General features: G+C 42.1%; 1 protein-coding gene across 1 annotated transcript in view; it reads left to right on the top strand.

Moving 5' to 3' along the window:
- Positions 1 to 767: 767 nt before the first annotated feature.
- Positions 768 to 24941, top strand: part of LOC108099405 (mushroom body large-type Kenyon cell-specific protein 1) — a 56193-nt gene continuing 32019 nt past the window's right edge. Inside the window, exons 1-2 of the mRNA XM_017202918.2 lie at positions 768 to 933; positions 11568 to 11711. Of these exons, the coding sequence (XP_017058407.1) occupies positions 11618 to 11711 (94 nt within the window). The 5' untranslated portion in view covers positions 768 to 933; positions 11568 to 11617. The remainder of the gene's footprint in view (positions 934 to 11567; positions 11712 to 24941) is intronic.

Here is a 24941-nt window from a genome sequence, read left to right as displayed (position 1 = left end):
TTCTGCTTCTAGCTTACCTTCTGCCGCTCTCTGTTAACCAATTTCGCTTTTAGCCTTTTTTTACCGGCTAGCTGCCATGAATGAAGCGCGAACAGCCGGCTCTCTCTCTTTGAGTGGAGTGACTGCCTCGCCGATGAATGCACTTTGGGCCGAGTGGAAAGGGTGCTTCCCTGTGTGAGTGTGCGACTGTGTGAGTGTGCGAGTGTGTGAGTGAGTGCATCCGCTCGCCGACTGCAGCGGTCTGCTCAGCTGTGGCAGGCTGGCTTTAGCTTTATTGTCCGTCGGCTCGAGCGGTTCGCTTCGGTCGCCCGCTGATTCTCGGATTCAGATTCGGATTCTCGGATTCTCGGTTCCTCGGTTCCCGCTTCTCGGTTTCTCAGCGAGATTCTCTTCCCTGGCCGCCTCGATTCTCAGCCCCGACTTGGGTTCGGATCGGTGTGTTGTAAAGCCGTTCGCCGCTGCAGCGCAGCCGGCGTCGACGTCGGCGTCAGCGTCGCTGCCTGCACTCTTGCGTATTAGTAACGTCGTCTACCAGTGTTGTTGTTTGTTTGTTGTTGACGCTGGTCGCGGTGTGCGAATTTTTTATTTATTTTCTACACACACACACACACATAGACAACTCTTTAACATGCTTCCTCTTCCCCACAAAACAACAACAACAGCAGCGAGAAAAACATTTTACGTGCGTTTTTCTTATGACAAAATTTTTTAGTTGACAAGCCAGGCCACTAGAAAAAAAAACGCTGAAAATGCAAAAGTGCTGTGACAACCACAAATAAATTAATCGTAAAAAAAATCTATACAAAAAACAAAATTGAAACGCCAAAAAACCATAAACAAAGTCAAAGCTTTTTCTGAACTAAAAAACCACACTCATTTTTGAAATATTTACATAAGCTAGTCTGTAAATATTGGGACAGTTTTGAAAGAAAAGTGAGTACAAAAATCAATTATTATTAATGTGCATTTATGTATATCAAAAAAGTGGAAAAAATACATGGTTTTTGGGTTTGGGTTTTTGTTCCATAAGCATACAGAACCAAACTTGGCTTAATTTGTAAACAATCCAAAATTTAATCAAATTATGTCTACGTAAATTTTTTAATGCATTTTACTCAGGTTTTTATTAACACATACATATGTATATTTTTTTATATATCACACAATGATTACTATTTCTCTTAAGTGTTAGTGTTCTCTTATCAGATCAGGTTACATTATTTTCGGGATTTCCCTGAATTACTTTGTTCTGTTCATGCGTTATGTTACCATATTATTAATCTTTAAAAACTTTAATGACTATATTAACGTTTGTTTTACTTTCCCGATTAGTCTACAATTAAAAATCAAACATTTGTTCGTAAGGTATCATAGGGATTTACTTTTATCGCCTGTATTATTTTGTTATAATGCAAGTCAGTTCACCTATTTTTCAATCAATATGGGATTGGTTCGGTAGAATAAATTGATGGTGAGATTGTGAGTCATCTTAAATAATTGCGAGTAGTTCAATTTTTTCATAAGTGCTTTAGAAAATTCTAGATTTTTCTTATACAAATTCTACTAATAAAATGAAAGCCGCAATTTAAAATCGCTTGTTTGATAACCAATTCTCAAAATCTAACGCACTTGCAAGAAAATCTGAAAAACTTTCCACCAGTCCAAGAAATAAACACATTTGCATTCGGAAGCCGAACAAGTGCCTTCCATGCTTTTTTATTTGCCTTTAAACACTCTGTCACTTACAATGGGACTGAATGGGTTTTCCTTTATGAGCCACAAAAAATGAAATTCGCGGAAATCCTAACAAACAATTAATGCGCAAATATAAATGTCAACTCGAAATTTATTGAATTTAAATCGAAAAAAAATTGAACAATTAAAAAAAAAAGAGAAAGACTACAAAAGTGGAAGCGAATTAAGTGCGAGAGAATAATAAAAATTTCTAATTAATGCGCTTCTAATTTCAAGTTGACAGACGGAAAACACTGCTGCGTCTGATGTTTTTATTATTATTGTTTTTATATAGATATATATTTCGCCAAGTGATTCGCTTTGTGCACAATTGCATTTGATTTCGAATAATTCATTTGCGGGGATTTATGACACAGTCAGCCGCATAGACGGAAAAAAATAAGACAATGAATCAGACGGGCATAAAAGAGGGGGCAGACTGACGTTCCGCCCACGCGTGGCAATTTTCTTTTCACTCGCCGTTGTCCTTGAGGCTTTTCCGCATTGCACGACGACGACAACTTTTCAGCTTTAATTTGCGGCACCGGCGACTTGCCAAGATGGATTGAAATTTAATTTCATGTTCTCAAATTGATTTGTGCGGCTCGCCATTAGTCATCCCGGCTTCTAGCTGCTGGCAAGGATTAGCATTAGACTGGAGTGCAACCGGCGGCAACATGCAACACACAGTCATCTGACTACCAGTCTGCTTCCCAGATGAGTGTGTGTGTGTGTGAGTGTTGTGTTGTGTTTGCTGCACGTAAGAAACGAGTTATTGGAACAGGTTCATGACCTTGACCATCAACACAAGGCAGCGGCAACAGCAGCAGCAGCAGCAGCAACATGAGCAACACGAGCAACAGCAACAGCAACATCGGCGGCACAACGGCAATTGCAACACGGCCGCATCTCGCCTCCTCTGGCAGACAAAAGGAAGTGGTTGCATCTGCATTTGCATTCGCCATTGTTCGCCTTGGATTGGATTAGATGTTGCAACAACAGCAACAAGTTGCCGCCACTCCGGGAAGTCGGGCAGTAGTCGCCATGCGTTTATCGCTCGCTGAATGACTCACACTCCAAAAGCCAAGGGTCTCGGCTTAAAGTCGGGGAAATGCGTGATTCATTTGATGAAAACTAAGGGCTTTAAGTTCTGGGAACCAGCGAAAAATGAAATCAGGGAGCTCCCAATAATATTATGCTGAATTAACAATTTGGATTACGTACTTTAATTGAAAGCTACTTAAAGAAGGCATTAAATACACACATTTGTTTTTACAAATGGAGAACAAACTACTATAAGTAAATAAATTTCGAATTATTAGTAAGATTAGTTTAAATCAGCTAAAATATTACACAAATTGCTTACTAAAAAATCCGACAGAGCTTAGTTGGATTTTGCAATTACCCCAATCCCCGCGTGGCTGTGAAAACGCTGTGGAAAAATAAACTGTTGCTCTGCTCGAAAGGAAGAAAGGAGGATGGCATGGCCCCACAATTGGGAGGCTTTGGATTTTTTGTGCTTACTTTTCGTATTTCGCTTCTTACTCGCATTTTTTTCCATCTCCCTCCAGCGCCACTATATAGTTCATATAGTTTGGTGGGCGGTGGGCGGTAGTGGCACTGGAAGTGCGCTGGAAGTACATAGCCAGTGCAACAGGCAGTTGTTGTTTTAGCTGGCCGAGGAGATTGGGCTCTGCTCCACATAGAAGGCGTGTCCCAAACGAGGATTCGGATTGTGGATTGGGAAAATAAAGAACGGAGAGGCGGCGAAAAAAATGTTTTTAATTTAACTTTGGCCATGTCATTTCCATTTCCACGGCTGGCTTAGTCCCCTCCAAACGAAAATAAAACAGGGCAACAGGTGGGGAGCACAATGGGAGTTGGCCAATTATTCCTTCCCCATTCCACAGCGACTCCGAAGTTTAAACAGCGCGGGGCGACCTTAATAGAGCCAATTGTGTGACGGCCATTGCGTTCGGCATTCCTCGCTTTGTTGTCCAAAAACAAAATCGATATTTTCCATATGCATAAACACAATTGAACAAACAATTTTAGGCGAGTGCAGCAACAGCGCCGGCAATGCCAAACTGCCACATTGTCCTTGAGCTTATCACCTTTTGCACAGCGTCAAAAAAAATTCCAAACAAAAAACTAGTCAGCAGCGACACCAGCAACATTCGCAAATATCAATTCAACTGTTCTCACAAAAAAAAATTACAAAATGGGGTATAAAAACACGGGACAAATATTTTCAAATTTTTTGTTTACACTAGCTACCAGTTTTTCATTAGTTTCTTCGTTTTTTCAGTTTTATTAGTTGTGGCATCAATTACTTAAAACAAACAAGTTTACATCTATTTTTTTAAGGTATTTCATAGAAAAGTGTGCCATTTCATTATTTTCGTTACAATATGGTTTGCGTTGATTGTGATACATAGTTGGACTTTTTCAAATTTTTAATCTTCTTTGACGGATTTTTTACAAACGGTGGAAACACAATACATTTAATTAAGAAAATTTTGAAAGCTTTGCAAGTAGAGAAGATAAACTAAAAAGGTATTATTGACAGAGGACTTATAACTCTGAACTAGAGTTAAGTTACCTGACTGGATTTTTTGTTAACTTATTTTAATTACAATCTTTTGCAGTAAATAGACTGTCAATTTTAAGTACTGTAAGAAATAATAGTATTTTAATGAGAAATTGTAATGGAAACTTGTATGTGCATTAAAATCGTTCCTTCTTATAATAAAATATATTAACTAGGATCTGAGCTTAAAAAAAAAGAAGAATAAAGTCGTCTTCGCTAGCTTTTTTGAATTTTTCTGCTGTCGACGCAACAATTAAATTCATAGAACTCGCTCAACTCTGCCGCTTGCCCCGCTTGCAAATAGTTTCAATTGCGGCTGAATTTTGACGGTACTCACACACATACAGGATAGAGAGGGACGGGGTGACGGGGAGAGACAGAGAGAGCAACACGCACGGCCACTTGTATTGACGTTTGGTTGGCGACAATTGATTTTTGTTACGTTTTCGTTTATTTTCATTCCGCCATCGCTGTTTTTTTTTTTTTGCAGTTTTTCAGCAATTTAGTTCGTTTGCTTTCTGGCTTCGTTATTTAGACAACTGCTGAAAAAAATATTTTCCTATTCCTCCGGTCCGCCATCGCCCTCCATTTCAGCGAGGCCACACACGCGCTGCACTTTGCTGCATTGTTCATAATTCTTTTTTTTTTGTTGTTCGTTTTTTTGTTTTTCGTTTTTGTCACATTTTTGTGGCATTTTTTTTTTTTGCGAATTGCTCGGAAAACTTTCTGGCCGCTTTGTCGGCTTGCGACTCAATTTCGTCTTATCTAATTTTTGTTTCCAATTCTGCTTCTTTAGTTTACAACGCCTCTATTGCCGTTCCACTCTTTTTTTTGCAGTTTTCCTTTTTTTTGTTTATTTTTGTGTCGAAATCAGGGCAAATTCATCATCATCAACAACATCGTTGCCTTGTTGTTTTCCTTATATTTTTTTTGTTTTTTGTGTAACAAAGATAAGGTTTTGCTGGCGAACGAACGAGTGTAGTGCTGCTGCTGCCGCCTTTTATTCTTTATACAATTCGAGACGAGGGGTTTTCCGAGGGGACGGACATTTTCGTGTTTGTCGAGTTAATCATTTCGGGCGAAATTTGATAATTTTGAAGGTGACCCCAATTTGTAAGCGGCACTGCAGTCGCGAATGCGGCCCCAAAGACTTTTTCGCAGTTGATAAGGCGGCAGGGGAGAGTCGGAGGCGGCGATGCAACGGCGAGAAAAGCGAGAGCCAATAAAGCTCTAATCACACCGAAAAAAACGAAGGAAGCCAGCGCCATAAAGCCATAAAAGCTGTGATGTTAATAGCGGCTGAATCAGCGGAAGCATTTCGTTTTTTTAGCAACTTCAGCAATAAGGATACTAGCAAATTATACACCAAACTTATTGCTAAGTGGCCAACGAAATATAATTTAAAGTATAACTCACCACGAAAACCACTTTAATGTATAGCGGAAGCAATAATCACAAGAAGAAAAATACCCAGGAAGTAAAATCGTAAGAACACTCCCATGATTATTAAATGCAAAGGCGATAACAAAAATTGTAATATCAGAAGCGGCAAGGCGGTAAGGCGGTAAGGCGACCGACTTTAGCACATATAAAAGCGCTAATGTGATGCATTTGGCCTGCTCACATATTTATGAAAAAGGTGCATTTGCATCGCCAGTTGGCCAGGTGGCGATGGGAAAGTCGAGGGGGAAGGGGGAGGGGGAACAGCAGCCAAAGAAGTCATCGCATATATCTTCAGGCAGTTTTAATAAAACCCGAAACTGACATCATAAAACAAGCCAGCACATATGACACTCGACGTGGCACAGGTCGTATACGTAACCAGCATCAAGGGTTGGGTTGAGTTCGGGGGGGGAGGGTGTTTAGGTGCTGGTGTTGGTAAACAAGCAGCCACACCCATGGTGCACACACATAGACAAAGCAACAAGTCGTTGTACCCAAATATATAGTGCAAAAAAAGTTGAGAGTTGGCATGGGGAGTGGTGAAAACTAAATAAAACGAAAACGAAGACACAGTTCCAGCAGGGGAGTGCTGGTTTGGGGTTGGATGGTGTGGGCTTGGGGCTTGGGTTTTGAGGGGGGATCCCACTCCCGACCATCCAATGGCAGCAGCCAAAAAACAAGCAAAGTCAGCGCAAAAACAAAGTCCTGGCAGAGGGGCTTTTGTGGGGTGACTTTGTAGGTATTTTGCTGCTACTGCTGCTGCTGCTGCTGCCGCCGCTGCTGCTACTTGGTATTGGTAACTGCCATTGCTGCTGTTGTTGCTACCTCCTGTTGCGCATATTGCAACGAAAAAGTTTCGTAACTGTATTTTCACATTTCCTGCAGATTGTAACGGGCAACGAGGAGCAGCCAGATAGTGTCGCTGCTGCTGCTGCTGCCTTTGCCATGACTGCTGCCAAAATGCTCAACAAAACATGTCGAAAATGTGCCACATGCCAGCAGCAGTAGCAGGAGTAGTAGTATTGGTAGCAGGAGCTGGGACAATGCTCCTGTTGCTCCTGTTGCATGCAACAGTTATGTACCAGCACAGTCACACAAACTGAAGTAGATAGAGGGACACAATGCCGGCAGCCAAATAGTTTTATACAAATGCACAGACAACACATTTCGACATGGCACATTTAGCATCCTTGAGCGGCATTTAACTTCATTTCGCCCACAGAGGATGGGACTCGGATACGAGGCACTTTGTTGATGGCTCCACTTGTTTCATTATTTGATTTAAAAACAGCACTTGGGGCCGTTCTCAGCCCGTTTATGCAATCAATGTCAACGGCAAACTTTGCCAGGCTTGTGCTTTTTGTTGGCAGGAAATTAAGTTTTTGGCACTTTCGGGCTGCGTCTTAAATGCTGTTTGACTAGCAGTATTCAGCAGCAGTAGTGGTAGCAGTGGTAGCAGCACTTCATTGAGGTCAAGTGCAATCTACTGCCCATATGGCCAATAAATCAGCCAATGGCCAGAGCCACGCCAAGAGCAAGTCCAATGGCAAGACCTGGCTCACCGCCTCTAAACTTGTCTTTCCTAGCTTGCATTGCGGAGTTTGTTTTTTTTTTCCGTTTATTCGCTTCGTTTTTCGTTTTTTATTTCTTGGCCGTTTTTGTAGGTGAGCTGGGCCATGAACGAGGGGCAGGCTCGACCTTACTAGCCAGGCTCGTGGCGTGGAGTCGTGGGGCTCTGGGCCGCAGATCGCAGATCAACGTTAGAAATGGAAATGCGCTTGACTGCATACAATGGTTGCGGCAACTGAGGCAACTGCAGCAGCAGCGGCAGCAACCGGCGAATGTGTGTTACTGTAACTGAGCCAGCAGCCTGTTAGCCAGTTAGTTGGCCATCTAACCAGCCAACTAGCCAGCTTGCCAACCAACCACTCGACTTCGGTTTCGTTTTCGATCTTCCTGTCATTGTGTTGCCGTTGCGGCGCGTGCTCATCTTGCTTTAGTTAGCCGATGTTGCTGACTGCACTTGTTGCACACGCCCGCGGCAACCTGCAACTCGCAACTTGCAACAGGTGAGAGTTGTCACGGCTTCGCCGTTGGCGATGCGCAAACGACAAATGCTGGCTAACGATAATGATCTCTAATCAGCAGATGTCGGCTTCAGGGTCGCCGGATATAGTATGTTCAAGGCTGATAAACGAGATACTTGGGCAAATATTGCTCATACGACATGTGATGCCAAAAGTAAATGATTCTGCCTCAGTTACTTTGGTTTAAGCTTATGTAAAAGGAGGAAATAAATAAAGAGATTCAAAAGCAGTATTTTTTAATACCTAATATATTTTATATATATTTATTTGTTATACAATATATTAAGTTAAATAGATACAAGACCATCTCTTTTAAATTCTAATTTACTTTAAAGCTTTCACTTAAGGCAATCCAAACTTCCTTATGTTTTTATATGCTTTACATATTCTTCCCATTCAAATTAAGCGGAATTATCATATTTGCACAACCCAAAGCACTCCAATTAGCACATTTTACTATGCGAAGGTCGATCGCAACATCTCAATAAAAAGATCATGCAACCAAGCCAGCCACCATGGAAATCTGAACAAAAATTTTCTAGAAAGTACATCTCTAAGCAAACAGCACATAATTAATAAAATTATGAGAACACTTTGGGGGCGATACAAAAAAGCGGATTGTAAGCGATTATTTCCGCCTTTTTCCGGGCGACCACAAAAACGATAAATTAGTTATAAATTCATCGATTGGATATGAATATGAATGGCGAAAAGAGTGTAAAATTGCTATGCAAATCGAGTGTTTAGAATAACAAAAAGCGAAGGCTTTCAGGCATGCAAAGCATCTCCAGCAATTGGAACAATGGAAAAATAAAAAAAATCGCACTGCAAAACGATTTCAAGGCCTTAACATTGGCTGAAATTCGGCCCAAGTCACTTCAACTTCAACTTTGAGCTAATGAGAATTCGAGTGCAGTCGGTCCAAACTGGTTAGCCGAAATGCACTTTGTGCCCAGATCACATCCAATCCAATCCAATCGAATCCCAGCCGAACTGAACCGAAACCAAAGCAATCCAATTGATATTAACTCGTTTTGTTCTAGGCAGCAGCAGCATTTTGTGATCTGTGGTGGCTTAGAACCTTTGGCCAGCCAATCAACTGCTGCCATTTTTTGTGATTTTGTATTCTATATATTCCACAGCCGTACATATTATACTGAACACGGCTACAAGTTTCCAGCTTCTAGCTTCTAGCAGGGCGGCCTTGATATTTTGTTTTATTTATGAAATCAAATGCAGGCGAGCGAGATACGAATACCGACAGCCACCAGATACTGGTGGCATTTATTATAAAAAGCTTTCGAGTGAATGAATTCCCCTTAGCTTTTGTATCTGTAACACGTATATGTATATAGTTGCCCCATCCCTCCCCCGTCTATCTTGGGCCTGTCTCCGATTCTCAGCCCGATGCGAAAGGCAGGAAGCCGCAGAGCTCAAAATAAGCATTGACTTTGCATATTTGTGTGTGACAGGCCAGCTGTATCTACGGATATGCCGGGGAATGTTTGGCATTTCCTTCGAGGGAAACTTGATTTGGTTTTAATTAGAAAATTACTTAAAATAATACCAAAAAGAAGGCGGTGGGCTTGCCCTAGGAATCGCTCAATCTACCATCTCGCTTGCTCGACTTCTGCACAACAAAAAATCTATGGCGTTTAATCTATGATCGCTTACTTTTTATTAATAAGGAGTGGTTACTAAGTAATGGACAGTATATTATATATATAATTTTTCACTTATAAATTCGTTACATATACATCAAATATATAGATAGTTAGAAACATCACATTATCTGTTCCTTAAGATTCCTCCAAATAGACTGTCATCTTGGATGATATTTTTTCCTGTGCTGCTCCTCCCTGGCAAATTGCTGGCAGCCTCTTCTGCCGGTTTTCTAGGCTTCTGTTCGGCTCTTCTGCTCATCCACTCCTGGCCTGGTAGTGCTTCTTGGTAGGCCGGCAACGTCCATCATAATCAACGTCCATCATCAGTTGGCTGCTGTTCGGCCGCGTGCTCCGCTGACACGCCCACAAAGCTACTGCTCAGCACGCCAACCTGCTACCTTCTGCCTTCTTCCTTCTGCCTGCTGTTGTTGTTGGGTTGCTGGGCCCAACTTTGGCATTGCCCGCCTTTGGCCATGGCAGCTGGGGTAATTTTTCATCAGCGTAAACATCTCGAAAACGCTCTTTGGGCTACCAGTTTTACTAGGCCTCGCAGATCGCAGAGCGCAGCGCAAGTGGCAGCTGCTCCTCCTGGCCGGTCGGTCATGTAAGCCAACATCAGCATATCTGCTATCTGATATTAGAATCTCAATTACTTTTTCTAGCTCTTCGGCTGCGGCTGCGGCTGCGGCTTCAGCTTCGGCTTCGGCTATTGTAATTTCCTTCGAAGGGGGCTGGAAAATCGAGCCGGTTTTTTCGGTTTTCGGTAGGCAAATATCCGCTGAGGTAAACATGAAAATTTAGTGGCTGTCATAGAGATAGCATGGGTTAAAGGAGAATTGCGAAAAGCCGGGAAGAACTCAAATTGCCTCCTATCAGATTTAATCATTTATCAGCCAACAGGCAATTACAGGTTGGGCATTTCCATTCATAGGCCCGAAAACAGAACAGAACAGAAAACAGAACAGAACAGAGCAGAGGGAAAACCCCCTTCGTTGTGCCTGAAATTACCCGAAATAGGAATGCAGTCCATAAAAGTTCCGCTGCATCTCATTAGATGCAGGCGGTCAGATATTAAGTGGGACCTAGTGAGTTAGCCAAACTCATAGCGAAATCCCAAACACGTTTCGCAATTTACGACTTTTTAATAATGAAACAAAACTAATTTAATGCAAAGCGACAACAACGACAACGGCTTTAGAATAAATTAATGTAATAGGCAGCTTAAACAACAAGAAATATTGCTGTTTACTTGTTTGAATGTGCAGTGAGTTTTAGAATAAGCGATCAAATTACAAAATTGCAAGCCAACGAACTTAAACGAATATTTGGTTTTTCCAAAAGTTTAAAAATAGTAATAAAATATTTTAAATTAAATAATAAAGGGGAAGTACAAATGGGTTTTTATCTATCAAATATTTTCAAAAACATTTTCTTCAATTTTAATGTCATGTTTTTCTTAATACGTCTTCTTCAACCAGAGTTTATTGAGATATTTTTCTAATTTGTATGAGAACTCAAACTAATTTCCTTGTTTACCTGAAACCCACTGTACTTGTAACTAGGAAATATCAAAAACTGGTAGCTGCCCGAATAGTAAAAGCCCCACCAATACTCTGGAAAAAACCACAAAATACAACAACATAGGCAACTAGAACTGCAATAAAAGTAAAAACAACAACAACAACAAATACAGCAACAACAAAAACAGTAACAACAGACTGGTGGCTTAGCAAGAATGCAACAACAAAATCAAGAAAAATAAATAATTTTTCAGCATATGAAATAATAAGACGAAAACGACAACAACAAATCTAAAGTGCAACAGGTTTTGTGTGTTTTCGCGATAACCTTGAAACAAAACTCGTTTAATCATTTCGTAGCGTTCGAAAATGCGGCAACAACAAAAGTAAATGAAATTTTATATGGCGCATTATAGATTTAATAAATTAACACTCATTTCCATTGGGGGAAATTTTTCGTTTCGTTTTATTTTTTTGTGTGTCGCGTTTCCAGCTAATTGTGTTGGCTTTTCGCCCTTGCGTTTTGCAGGTACAGTTGCGATTAAGCCATATCGCCGGAATCTGACAAAAGGAAAAGCTATGGCCGAATGTTCGTTCGCCAGATGTCTGCAAGAGCGTCGGCTCATCAAGCGGGAGCTACTGAAATGGTCCAAGGATATGCTGCACATTGTGGGTGAGTTTCAGTACTAAGTTTTAAGAGCTTTAAGTTATTATCCAGGGATCGATTTTCATTACATTTTTTCTTATTTTAACCCTCTCCCCCGTAATCAATCCAATTAAAATCCAGTGAAAGCCAAAAGGCGTCGGAAAAAAGCGCCGAAGCCAATAAGCAGGATAATGTTTGCCCAAGGTGGCTTAATCATCGCACCCCCGGATATTTTACACTATCTATGTGCAGCTCTCTTTTGAACTGCACACCGTTTTTTATTTTTGTTTTTTTGCTATTTTCCAAAGCCCCTTCCTCGACCCCATCGTTCATATTAAGGCCGCAAATGGGATTTGGCCCGTGTAAATGGCAAATGAAGTGGCTGCAAGTTGTTTGCCTGAAATTGACTTTAGCCAGACCTAATCAACATCGACTGGGCTTAAGCCCTTTCCATATGTTGCAGCGGTTCCGGAAAAAATCCAGGAGTCTAGCCAGGCACTGGGCAAAATTAACATAAATTGCCGAGCCGTTTTTTTTTTGGTGTGGCTGGTGTCACCCCTGGATATATATTCATTCCTTGGGCTCCTGGCTGCTGCTCCGGCCTTATCCTTTTGCCTGAAAACACTCATTTCGGTTTTTGAGCACGTTTAGCACGTTGCCAGCAATCCGGGTGCCACAACCAAGCCCACACCCCCATTAAAATGTTAAATGCCTTTTGTTGTTGCAGGGCTAGTGGCTGTATGTGTATATATAAATGCCGTTCTCCATGTACAAATATATGTATATAAATATGTGTGTGTGCAAGTGTAAGTGTGTACTTTTTTCTCGCCATCTCGCACACAAACACATCGTCCTTGCCTTGCGTCCCTGTCTCGTGCACTCAATTACTTCCTCAATGCGCTCCATAATGCTTATCGTCCTTGTTTCTAGTTGACATTCCCGCACAAACACAGAGACAGCGGCACCGCTTCCAGTGGTTTTCCCCCCTCTTCCTCTCCTCTCCTCTCCTCTAGCGTCCTCCCCGCCGCCTTTCCCCTTTAGGAAAACCCTTAGCACATTTTTCCAGCGACAATTTCTGCTCGGCTCTCCGGCGACGACGACTTCGTTGTCCTCGCTGCACGAAGCTGCAGCAAAATGTGAAAGAAGCCAGGCGAAATACGATAGAAAAAAAAAGGAAGCAAAAAGGATATATATGAACGGGTGTCTGGCTTTCGGGGGTCTGGGTTTCGGGTTAGTTCTAGCCAACATGGGTTAAAAGGGGGGCCGAAAACGAAGTGCTCTGCTGGAGATAACGAAGCGCACTTAAGCACACGCACACTCACACTAACACACATACGAACGCACACTCACACACACACATGCGCAGGAGGTGGGTGGTTTTTGGGGGCATGTCCCTACGAAATATATTGCACAATATAAAAATTGCAGACGATGAGTGCCGAATGCGTTTGCCGAAAAGGCAGCCGGAACTGTGGTGGGAAAAGGAGGGATTGGGGGGAATGGAAAGGGGGAGGGGGAGGGGAAAACTAGTACAAAAACAGCAGGAAAATCAACTACAACAATTGGCAAACGAACGAAGCCGAGCCGAAGGACGAGCCAACGAGGAGCGAGCGTTTTCCTCGCCTGTTTTTGTGGCCGATTTTCGTCGCCAACGAATTTTCCTGCATTTCTTTTTCGACTATTTCTCCTAGATTTTTTTTCGTATCAACACCCCGAAAAGCCAAACCACCCAACCCACCCAGAAAAACGATGCTGATCGAAGCTGAAGAGGAAGACAAAGACGTCGTCGGCTGGAATGGGTTTCGGGTGGCTCAATGGGCGAGTGGGTTAGTCGGTGGGTGGTGGGAGTAGTGTTGATGGGAAATCTCGCCTGTTGCATTTCCCATTTCCCCACCCAACTGTTGTCGGCAATGGCTCAATCAGTGAATCAGTGGTGGAGTTTCATTTGATTGTAATGGGAGCCCATCCACTTGTGGATTCAGGTGTGTGTTCCAAGTCGCTTCGACGGCCATCTGTATGCCAAACTGTGCGTTGGCATAAAGGAGCTTACACTAACCAAATTATATAAGCTGCATAAAGATAATTTTCGATGGCTGTTGGGGTTTGGGAAAATTTGTCTGGCGACTGAAGCCCGAAAGTATTTTGTACAAACTCTATTAGAGGAAATAACCCATTTCTAGTTTGAAAAAGATTTCGCAAGTTTATAAACTCGGTATTTTCAGTGCTTTAAGATTTGTAGTTTCCACAAAATGTATATAATCTATGTTAAGGCAACAAGATTTTAAGCTTTCAATTAATTAAGCAGTATAAAAACCAGCTTGACACTAGTTTTAAATCACACCTGGAAAAGTTCTGTAAGCGATGTCCGTGAGATAATGCAATCTACCTGAATATAGCAATAAAGAGCTCAGGCAAATATTTTGCCAAGCTTATATTTCCTTGCGAAAAAGTTATCCGGCAGAGAACAAACCCCAGCAGGGATTTAACTTGTTGCACAGTCGCCCCCTCACCCACCGTGCCACTTTTCCCACCCGAATCCTTTCTGTTTGGTCTGTTTGCCTGGAAAACTACACAACCCCCACCAGATGGGGTGTAAACATATTAAAAAGCCAAACTTTTCCTTTGCCTTTATTTACAAAAAAAAAAACTTAAATAAATAGAGGAAAAAATCTCGAATATATAGAAGAGAAAGAGATGCATTATAATGACGGGGAGGTTGGGGTGGCCGAAAGCAACAAGCTCCACATATATATATTTTTTATTTGCAGCAAGGAAGCGAGAGCGCAGAAAGTTTACGGGGGATGTGTTGGTGTATTAAGAAGCAGCAGGTGTTGGGCAATACTGTGGGCCATTTCCCCAATCCACCGCCTTGTCTCTATGTAGTGGTTGCCACCCACTCGAACCACCAACCCATTCGGCCACCCACATTGCCAAACGCATCTTTCGATAACGCCAACAACAAGCAACAATAAGGGAGAAGGAGAATAGCGTTGCAGGCGCCGCTGTCGGCGTTGGCTTTTCCCCCCTCTCCTTGCCTTTTCCTCCTCATCCTCTTCCTCTTCCCCCACCCCCTCCTCCACCCGTTCGGATTTTCCGCCCAGCGTCTTTGGCTGTAAGAAGGCATTTTTATGCCAGAAGGATGCAACAAGCGACGAGGACAACGTCGCGTCTGCTGGAGTGTGTGTGTGTGTGTGTGTGTGTGTGTGCGGGTGGGAGGGAAAGTGGGTGGCCAAACCCACCCAATCCTGGCCAGCATTTCATGGACTACGCAATAAGCACTCCACCTACTTTCCAATGTCGGGCGAACTATTTCCCCACCCTCCGCCTCCACCACAACCGCCCATTTTTTTTTGCGCTTTGCCTTTGCCTTGTTGAATTTTTTCCGGCGGTTTTTAGGTTACATTTTTACGAGTTTTCCCCACTTCCACTTCCACATCCACTTGTTGTTGTATTTGCGAGGATGACGCTGCAATCGCCGAAGGAGTCGCCGGGCTCCGCCATCGTCCTTCGTCCTTGGTCCTTCGTGTGAGCCAGCCAAATTCGTGGTGGTGTGTGTGCTTGTGCTTGTGTGTGTGTGTGTGTGTGAGGAAGCGCCACAAGTGGGTGAAACACGGCGCGAGCGAGAGAGCAATACGGGCAGAGTGAGACGGATAGAGTGGGAGGCAGAGGAAGATAGCTCGACCATAGTTTGGTGCACTCGAAACCCCTCCCCCGTTTTAGCCGCCCAACTCGGTTTTCTGGGTGCACAGAAATTGGAAAATAGATTTTTTGGTTGGTTGCCTTTGGCCGGTTTCCTTCTTCGCCTCGCCAGTTTTTTCATTCTTTTGGGGCTTTTTTCTTCGATGAAAGGGTGGTGAATGCACAAGGCCGAAATGTTAACAAAATTCTTAATTTTATTAAAATTTTATTTAAAGTAAAATATCCGGATTAAATCACGAAAGGCTTGTTAAAAGAGTTTTAAAGTTTAAAAAGTATGGAAAATAGTATCTAAGGATATTTATTTTAATAAAATTTGGAGATCACCCAATATATTTTTGAAGAACATCATAGTACCAATAAGTAGGTTAAAAAAAGAATCATGCATTTGCTTGTTTGGTAAGATAACAATAATTTATATTCTTCAACTTTAATACCTCGAATTGGTTTTAAAATATTTCTATAGGAAGTAAGTTCTCCTCGTCTTTGTAAATCAGAGATTTGATATCAGATATATGTACGAAAGTATCGATATCGAACCGATATATATTTGATTTTCTCGCCGTGTTGCTGGGTGTTGATGCTGGTCAACCGGCCGGTTCTCGCCAGGAAGTCAGGAAGCTTGAGGTGGACTTTGGGTCCTTCGGTCTGAGGGGGTTTGATTGAGAATTTGCTTGGGTTCAAGGTATGGCCGGGACAATGTCCCCTCCCCCGTCCCCTTCCCCTCTCCGCCGAGCAGCAACACCCCGCCCCCACAAGACGCAGGCCAGCATTTTTTCCCGCTGCATTTTTCCGGGCTTGGGTTTTTTTCGCCAGAGAGGAAAAAATGAAGCGGAAGCACGAAAAAGCACAAAGTTAATGCGAAATGGGTGGGTTTTCAGGGGGTTTTTAGGGAGCTAGGAGGAGCTAGAGCGCGCCAATATGGCGCTAAGGACATTGGGCAAAATGCACTGCTGGAAAAAATTTCACATTATATGAAGGCAAGTGTGTGTGTGTGTGTGAGTGGGGGGTGTTTGTGTGGGTGGGCGGGGAAGAGAAGCGAAGGCAAAACAGCAAAACACACAAAAACAAAATGGCACAAAAAGAGAGAAGAACAAAAAAATGTAGTCAACGCTGGCTGGTGGAAGTGTGGGTGGGCAAAAGGGGGGAGGGGGGAAGGGAGGAGTTGGGGGATGGTTGGTTAGGGGGCGGTGGTGCTGGTTTTTAGGGGGCGGGAAAATGGGAAATTGGGTGAGCTTTGAGTCTGAGTTTCGGCGTCGACTGCGCTGCCGCCTCGTTATTTTGCTGCTGCATTTGATTTTCGTGCTGAAAAAGTTTCGTGTGCTCGAAAAAAGTTTCGTCGCTTCGTTGACGTCGTCGCCACAGAGCCACCCAGCCCACCCAATCCACCACCCACTGCACCACCCCCTTGCGTGCTATCTGTGTGTTTGTGTGTGTGTGTTGGTGTGGGTGTGCAGTTTGAATGGCATTTCGGGGGCGGCGGAGGGGCGGGTGGGGCGCAACTTGGGTTTGGGTCCTTGCAGCAACATTTGGCTGCACTCGGTTGGCTGGTCTGGCTCCGTCTCGTAGTTTGGTGGGTGTATCGGGCATTTTTGTCGAATTTGTTGCTGCGAAAAGGAAAACTGGGAGAGCTGGCTGGCGGAGCTGGCAGCGCAGCTGGCGCCAGCAGCGACTGCACAACTATTTTCCCGTGCATTTGGCGTCGGCATTCGGTTGGCATTGTGCAACAAGTGAGTTTGGCAGCAGCCACCAACAGGACGACAACGACAATTCGGCAGCTTAGGCCACCGAAAAATCCACTTAGCCAGGTGCAATTGAACGACCCACGCTCAGCAGCCAGGCAACTTCACTTGATTTCAGCCGATTGAAGCAACAATTGGCGCCAACTGTTGCTGGCGCCTTTCGCGATTTTCCCGATCCAACACCACCAACACCACCACCATCGCACCACCACTACACCACCCGTTGCTCCCTCAAAAAGTGGGGTGCGCTTTTGCGGGCCGAGTGTTTGTGCCCGTGTGTGTTTGTGGAAACTTAATTAAAGACTCTGTCGTCGAGTGCGACGAGATAATTTATGTGTAGGCATTTAATTAAAGCGATCACACAACCATTTTGCATACGCCAAGTCGCCAAGTCGAAGGCGAAGACAGAGACGGCACGAGGCCGTTAGACAAAGACAGCGCGGCTGATAAGTGTGGCATATGTGTGTTAACTCCTAATTGAATTGACTGACTGCAGCGAGCCAAGTTCCCCTTTTTTTCGGGCTAATTGCGTGTTCGAGATGTCGCGATACGAGCAGGTGAGTAAGCGGAAATCAGTCACAGAACTCTATTTATATACCTTTCAACAAAAAATTGCCAAAAGGGTTTGTTTTGCTTTGTTATTAAATCAACAGTCCACGTGTTAAAAAAAAAGTGATTCTGAATACTTAAAATAAACACAAAAACATTTTTTTTAATTAAGAAAAGTTTAAGCTTTAAGATAAATTGAATAGATTTGAAAATACTACAACGGAATTCCATTAAGATTATGTGTAACTTTAACTAAATATAAAAAATATTCATAATTTAAAATAAATACTTGGAGTTAATAACGAAAAATTAGTTTTTATAAAAATGCTATTGTAAAAGCAGCAAACTTGCATCGTGTCATTCGAATATTTCTAAATATTCTTAGACTAAAAGTTTCCAAATAATAGACTTTGTCATATTTGTTCAACCAATTTACCATAATTTTATTATCACACTCATAACAATTTACTGCCAGCTAACGTACTCAAAAACTATCCTTAGGGTCTTAGTTTACCTTTCAAAACGTCTCAGCACGTATGCAAATCTATTAATTCTTTCCAAACTTGCCTTGCGAACTTACAAACCATAAAAGCCATTTAGGTGGCAATTTACCCAACAAACGACACATTGAAAGGACCAACGAAAAATCCAAGTGCTCAAAGAGAAAAGGAAGAACATCCAAGGAGGAAACTTGCACAACTCGGCTCGTTGACAGATTGTGGAAAAACACTTGGCAGAGCAGTCTTAAAATATGCACAATACCCCCAAAACACCAGGACAAGGTGTACGTACGTACGAGCAACTCGTATGGGAAATTTTTCGGGGAAGCAGACCCCCAACTTCTGCTGGGGAAACGCAGAACCCCCGAAACACAGACAGACACATGTTAAATGGCAAAAGCCAAAGGAGCAACCGAACTGAACCAAACCAAAACATGCTACTACGACACTGATGACGACGTGGCAGACGTTTGTGTTTGACTTTGCAACATCGTTATACAACAACAAACTAGCGCACTTGTTGCATAAGTCGCAGAGCACACTCTCACCCACACCCACAGGCACAACAAGTGGCAGGAGCAGGATGACGAGGATGACGAGGAGGAGGAGGAACAGCAGGAGCAGCAGCATCGCCAACAACGCCGGCAACACAACGCACAAAAGTATGCAAAGAAAGCACTTCACACGTTCTAACAACGCAGTCGCCGGGGGGTTTTTTCGGTTTATTTATACTTTTCCGGCTGCTGCGCCAGTCGCGGCAGTTTCGGCGATTTTCGACGAACCTCCATGTGTGTCCGGAGGGAGTTTGTGGTCCCACCTCCTCGATTTCCACCCAACACGCGAAGCAACAGTTGTCATCTGTCGACAACTTGTTGTTGGCAAGGCTTTTCTTCTCAATTTTACTTCATTTAAGCAGTTTTTAAACGGTTACTCAGGGGATATACAATATTTAAATCTCATAAAATCCAAACCAATTTAAGGCGCTGTACAGATTCGTGCCTTAGGCTTTCTGTTCCCCGAAAAAAAATTCCTACACAAAAAGATTTTACTTTCCTTCCCTTGTTTTAATGCCCAAAAAATGTATGACGACTGAAATTTTTTCTCGACACCTTTCCCATTTCACAAAAAATCGAAAGAAAAAACTTCTATGATTTTTTCTTGTGGCACTTGTGGCGCTTTCAGCTCCTTGGCAATTGCTTTTGTCCGGACACTACAAACTGTACTTCCGTTTTATCTGGTGCGTCTTTGTCTGCGGCAGACAAGGGATGACTAGCAAAAGGGGATTTGGTGGGGTTACTGGTCAGAGACGACATCTAATCGATAAATATTCAGCACACTGCTTGTAAAAATACATTGAAAATGCATTAGACTTTGGCTCAATGGCATGAATTTTAATACGTTTGCGTATTATTTCTCCATACTTTCCTGCTTCTCAGATTTTTTTGTTAGTTTAATTAAGCTGAACTCTGTGTTCTGGCAGTTCTAATGTGCAAATCGTGTGCCATAAATTTTCAGCTTAAATTGCGAATTGAATTGACAAGCCAGCCAAGTGCACAATTTCTAACTCCGCTCTCCCAAGGTTGACAATACGAAAATTGACTTGATATAATAGTAGAAAAATCCAGTTAACTTTTGCAAAACGCTATCGAAATGCTGCAAGTCAAATGCCATTTGCCGGCCACTAATCAAACGTAACGAAATTGCCAGCATAAACACGCTTAAAGAATGAATGAGACTGGAGAGTCGAGACAAGTTCGCCTTGAGGTCTTACCAAAATGGCGTTGAAACGGTAAAAGGCGACCGGCGGCGGCGGCGGGAAGGTGTTAAGCGGGCAGCTGTGGGTTAAGCGGCTGACGTCTATATGGCGACAACGGCAACAACTTGTTGTGCGACATTTGATGCGGAAGCAAAAAGCGCCAAGAATACAAAAATTCAAGTTGAGAGTGCAACTGCCAACTGGCACCACTATGCGTATACGTGATATGTCGAAGTCGTTACGCGATCTACTCGCGATTTTGGCGGCGTAAAAAATACTTTCTAAAGCGGCTTGAAATATGTCTCTCGGTAATATATTTAATGAATCATAAAAAAAGGCTATGATTACTTATCTTTTTGTAAATAATAAATATCAAGCTTGGAAAAATAATAAAAAATATAATCTGCAATCAATTCGATAGTGAAGAATGATGTTCATTTAAAATTTTATACGAAACCGATAGTTAAAGAGTTTTTGAAATATTTAAGCTTTATTAAGAAGCAAACCCTGTTCTCTTTCGAACGAATATTTATCTCTAGACTTTCATCAGAATTTTCGAGTTTGATCGACAGCGAATCGATTCAATGGCGCTTGCCACACAATTCCCAACAACAAAGAACACTCCCCCGCTGAATCACCCGCCCAATTGCACTCGCTTGCAGCAATGCAATGCAAGCTGATAACCGATTATCGTTGCAACAAATTGCAATAGCAAAATCTAAGAAATTTCCAATACAACCGGTACGTATATACACATTGAATTTACGTATATACCAAGATTGCCCTCCCATAAATACGCAAAAAAAAAAACCGAGTGTAATTGATTAAAGAACATTATCAAGAAACTGGCAGTATTGCAAAAATTTATTTATATATAGAAGATGATTTGATTGGAGATGTTGTAAAGGCAAAATAAAATCGCGTGTCCCAATAACTTTGGTGTGGCAACAAAAAATAAATTGGGTCGGCTGTTGATAAAATGTAAACAAAGGCCCGTTGATAAGCGAGTGGTGATCAAAAAACGTTTTTAACTGGAAAAGCATTACTACTTGAAAACATCTATGAAGAGGATATAGAATATTTTTACAATTCAATGAACATATTATTAAACTAAAATTATGACGGCAGAAGAAAGTAAAAAAATTTACCCGATGTTGTTACTTTTTGATAAACAAATCAGCGATCGAAAAATGCGTCGAGGAAGGGGAAGAACGATGTCAATGTGCTTTCGGTTGCAGCATTCGCCACATGACTTTGCAACTGTTGCGCTCTCATTGTTGTCACTGAATTTACTGTTGTTGTGCTGGTCTTTGTTGTGTTAGTTGTCACCGTTGTTGTGTTCGTGAGCAAGGGCTCTTATGGCATGCGCTCATATTGTGTGTGTGTGTCTGTGTGTGTGGATATGTCTTCTCGCTCGCTCCCTCGCTCTTTATGAGATAATACCTTGAACGTGCGTCAGGTCGTTGGCGTTTTACAACCGAACTACAATTGCCAGATTCAATGTTGTTGTCGTAGATCTGCCATTTAGTAAGCTTTAACATTAAGTGAAATGAAAAGTGCTCAGATCTTCACCATGTTCCCAAAGAAGTAAAGTGCGCAGTTTGAGAATCAGACTTTATCTTTATCTTCTGTTTGGCATTAGTCATCTCACCATAGACTCACCGCGAAAGGCACGTTCCACCATTTTGGACAATCTAACTGCGCACTTAGAAAGAGACACCCAAAAAAAACCGAGCAGAAGAGAGTGACTTATCACTTAAAACTATATTTTAGTCGCAAACAAAGCCGAAGCAAAGTTCATATTTGCCATAAGAACAATAAATGCAACCAAAAAAAAACCAAATAGCGAAAACAAAAATAAGAAGTCATTTCAGCTCATTTACATGCGACTGAGTGAGTGAGTGAGAGAGCAAAGTTCTTGAGCGAAGTGCTCGAGCTGAGTTGGGGAAAGAGAAACCCACCACAGGAGAGCCGCAATTAATGAGCAGGAAATGCAGTTCTCAAGCCGAATGTTGGTGGGTTAATGCGTTTGAGTGAGTTTTTCCACTATTTATTTATTGCAGGGCAGTTCTTGGCCGATGAGGGGTATTGAATTTTAGAAATTATAGTATATTTTTTATTTTTACCAGCTTTTGCTGGAAAACATTTTTTTTTTTGGCACAATGTAATGTTATCCTTTTAAAGTACATCTCCTCCCCAATTGCCCCTGTAAAAGTGCCCAAAAAAGGCAGCTAATTGATGTGACGTCGACAGCGCAGCGACAGAAGTGCATTCTTTTTGCTGGTGTGCGTTTATTAAAAAAGCGACACAAAAAATGTGGTGAATTAATAGGAGCTTGTATGTGTTGGAGTGCATTGTCATCGTTCTAGCCGCTTTTGAGTGATTTTCTGCGAGAGAATTTAATAGGACTCAAAACACAAAATCGGCTGATTTTTGGCAGCTCATCGCGCAGCTTGGCAATTTTTTATCAACGCGCGCTGCACCCGAAATGCAATGCAATTATTGCAGTGCACTCGGACTCTCCCTCTCTCGATTTCCACGTGTGTGTGTGAGTGCGGCTTACCCCGTTACTCCTAAAGTTCTCGCTTCTGCGCCCTGCAAAAATAACTCAAGAGTCCTCTCCGCGGCTCTCTCGCGCTCAGAATTCTAGTTTTTGCAGTATGCAGTTTTCTGTGTGTGCTTTTCCGTGTGTTTTTTCTTGCTTTTGCACCACGACGACGTCGACGTCAACTCGGTGCTGGTGGCTTCGTGTTGTTGTGATATAATTTTGCAGTCGGCTTCGGCAGTCTCGCATAAACCCAACGCATCCGATATGCAACGGAACGCATTTTCGGACGCGGCCCGAGTCGTTCCGAGGTGTAGCGTCCGACGATCGCGTATATCAATCGTAAAGCATTAAGCGCATTGCCCATTTACACGCAGTCCATAGGCGAAAATCGTTTGCCATTGATAAACACGACAATTGCCGAAAATAATATCCAAATAAATAGCAAAACAACACAAACAAAGTGAATAAATAGCTTACTAAAAGATAAATGGAACCTTGCATTGCCTGCATCGGAAATGCCGACAACTTCAACACATAATAAAGTTCATGGGAAAAACAAAAAAAACTGGATTGATCTAAACACCAAAGTGCATTACAAAAAAAACTCAATTAACAACCAAGCAAACGAAATTATTACAATTCCAAAAAGTGTTATCCCAAGAAATAAATATTGCAAAGCAACTTACAACCCAACTGAATCGGCAATACAATTCTAACGATCTGAAATAAAATGCATTCATAATTAAAGTACCACACAACGTGCCGAAAATGTTTATGCAAAAGTAGTAAACGAATAATTCATTATTTTTTAAGTTTTCAATATTAATTTGTATTATGTCACAATTAAAAAAAAAAAAAAAAAGTAAGCCACTTGGTTGGACAAAAGACCCTTAATCGTTTTTAAATCAACCTCTAACCCCCTAAAAATGTTAAAATTGCATTACTCCCATATCAAGTATACGCCGAGTGTCTCTGTTTTTTGTGCTTTTCACGCATAATCATCATCGGCATCCATCGCCCGCGTTTTGTTTGATTTTTTCGGCATTAATATAAATTGCAATCGCCGCTTGTCTCTTGTTTTCTCTGCGACTGTGTATGTGTGCGAGAACGTCGACGTCGCCGTCGACGCAGACGTCGCTGCCGCGGTTGGCGTCGCCGTTGACGTCGCTGTCGCCGCTGTCATGCAAAATGCGGAAAAGTTTTTTTCGCGCACTCGCAAAATTTTTATAGAATGCATTTTTATTTCGGTCTTTTGGTTGAATAGTTGCATTGCCCAGCTCAAGTGCGTGTCTCCGGCTGATTGACTCTGTGTGCCCATGTGTGTGTCTGCCTGCGAGTGTGTGTGCGTGTGTGTGAGCCTGACTTAATAAAGGGGCCCATTGTTGAATAACATTTTCGCGAAAATAATAATATTTACAATGGCAAAACCTAAGTGAAAAGTGACACAAGCCAATAAATATTTTCAAAAAATATAATAAAGTTAAAATCTAATTGAAGCAAAAATTATATAAGGCCTCGGTTTTTCAGTTCGTGCTTTTGAAGCTTAATCCGAAGATTACTAAAAGACAACAAAGGACACCTAAATACATTTTATAACTAAAAAAAACTATGGACATACAAGTTTAAAAAAAAAAACGCAAAGGCTTAAGAAAAAATTTTGAGTGGATATTCATGTCATCTAAACTTGATGGAAAAATCACTTGCGCCTCGCATATCATATTTTAAGGCCGCCTTTGATTCCTACCCACTGCACTCTAAATTTGGCTGGAAAACATCGAAAGAATCTTGAAAAAATTTCTAAAAAAAAAACTGATTGAAAGGGCAAAAAAGATGAGGGAAAAAACCACAAAGGCAGCAGCATACAAAATGAACTGTAGCCAAACTTCTGAAGCAGCAGTAGTAAAACAAAACAAACAAAGCTGCCGAAAAAATAAGAGAAATGGAGGAGCAGAAAAGAAGTAGCTGCAAGTACACAGTAATAAAGTGTGTATTTTTTCGGGTGGTTCGTCGTCGCCAACTTTTCTGTGCAGGCAAATGTAACAAATTTTTGTCAGTTTCAAATTTCGTCAGGCAGGAAGATCCCATTCCCCCCGTTCTGCCGCCCATGACAATGGCCAGGTCGGTCGCCAGTCTCCAGTTGCTGGCATTTACTTTGCCGTCGGGCTTGGCGCATAGCATAATGAACAAAAACTAAGAGCGAACAAAAAACAAAAAAAAAAAAAAAAAAGAAACGTCAGGGGGTTTGGGGAAAATCAACTCCCAGATATGCTAGACAAAAAAATGGCAAATTAAATAGCCGAAAAAAATGTAGCTGCAGCTGCGCAACATCAATTGGAATACCCCTTCCCGGTAGCTTAACCCTCACCTTACCCACCCAGTTGACCATTGGATTTTCCTTACCTTCCGTTCGGTTCTTTACTTTTTTTTTTTGATTTTTTCATCCGGCTTCTGCTTTATTATTTTATT

Source organism: Drosophila ficusphila, unplaced genomic scaffold (assembly GCF_018152265.1).
Source record: "Drosophila ficusphila isolate 14025-0441.05 unplaced genomic scaffold, ASM1815226v1 contig_791, whole genome shotgun sequence".
In the NCBI taxonomy this organism is placed as follows: domain Eukaryota; kingdom Metazoa; phylum Arthropoda; class Insecta; order Diptera; family Drosophilidae; genus Drosophila; species Drosophila ficusphila.
Note: the sequence above shows the minus strand (reverse complement) of the source record. Positions and strands in the feature narration are given on the sequence as shown.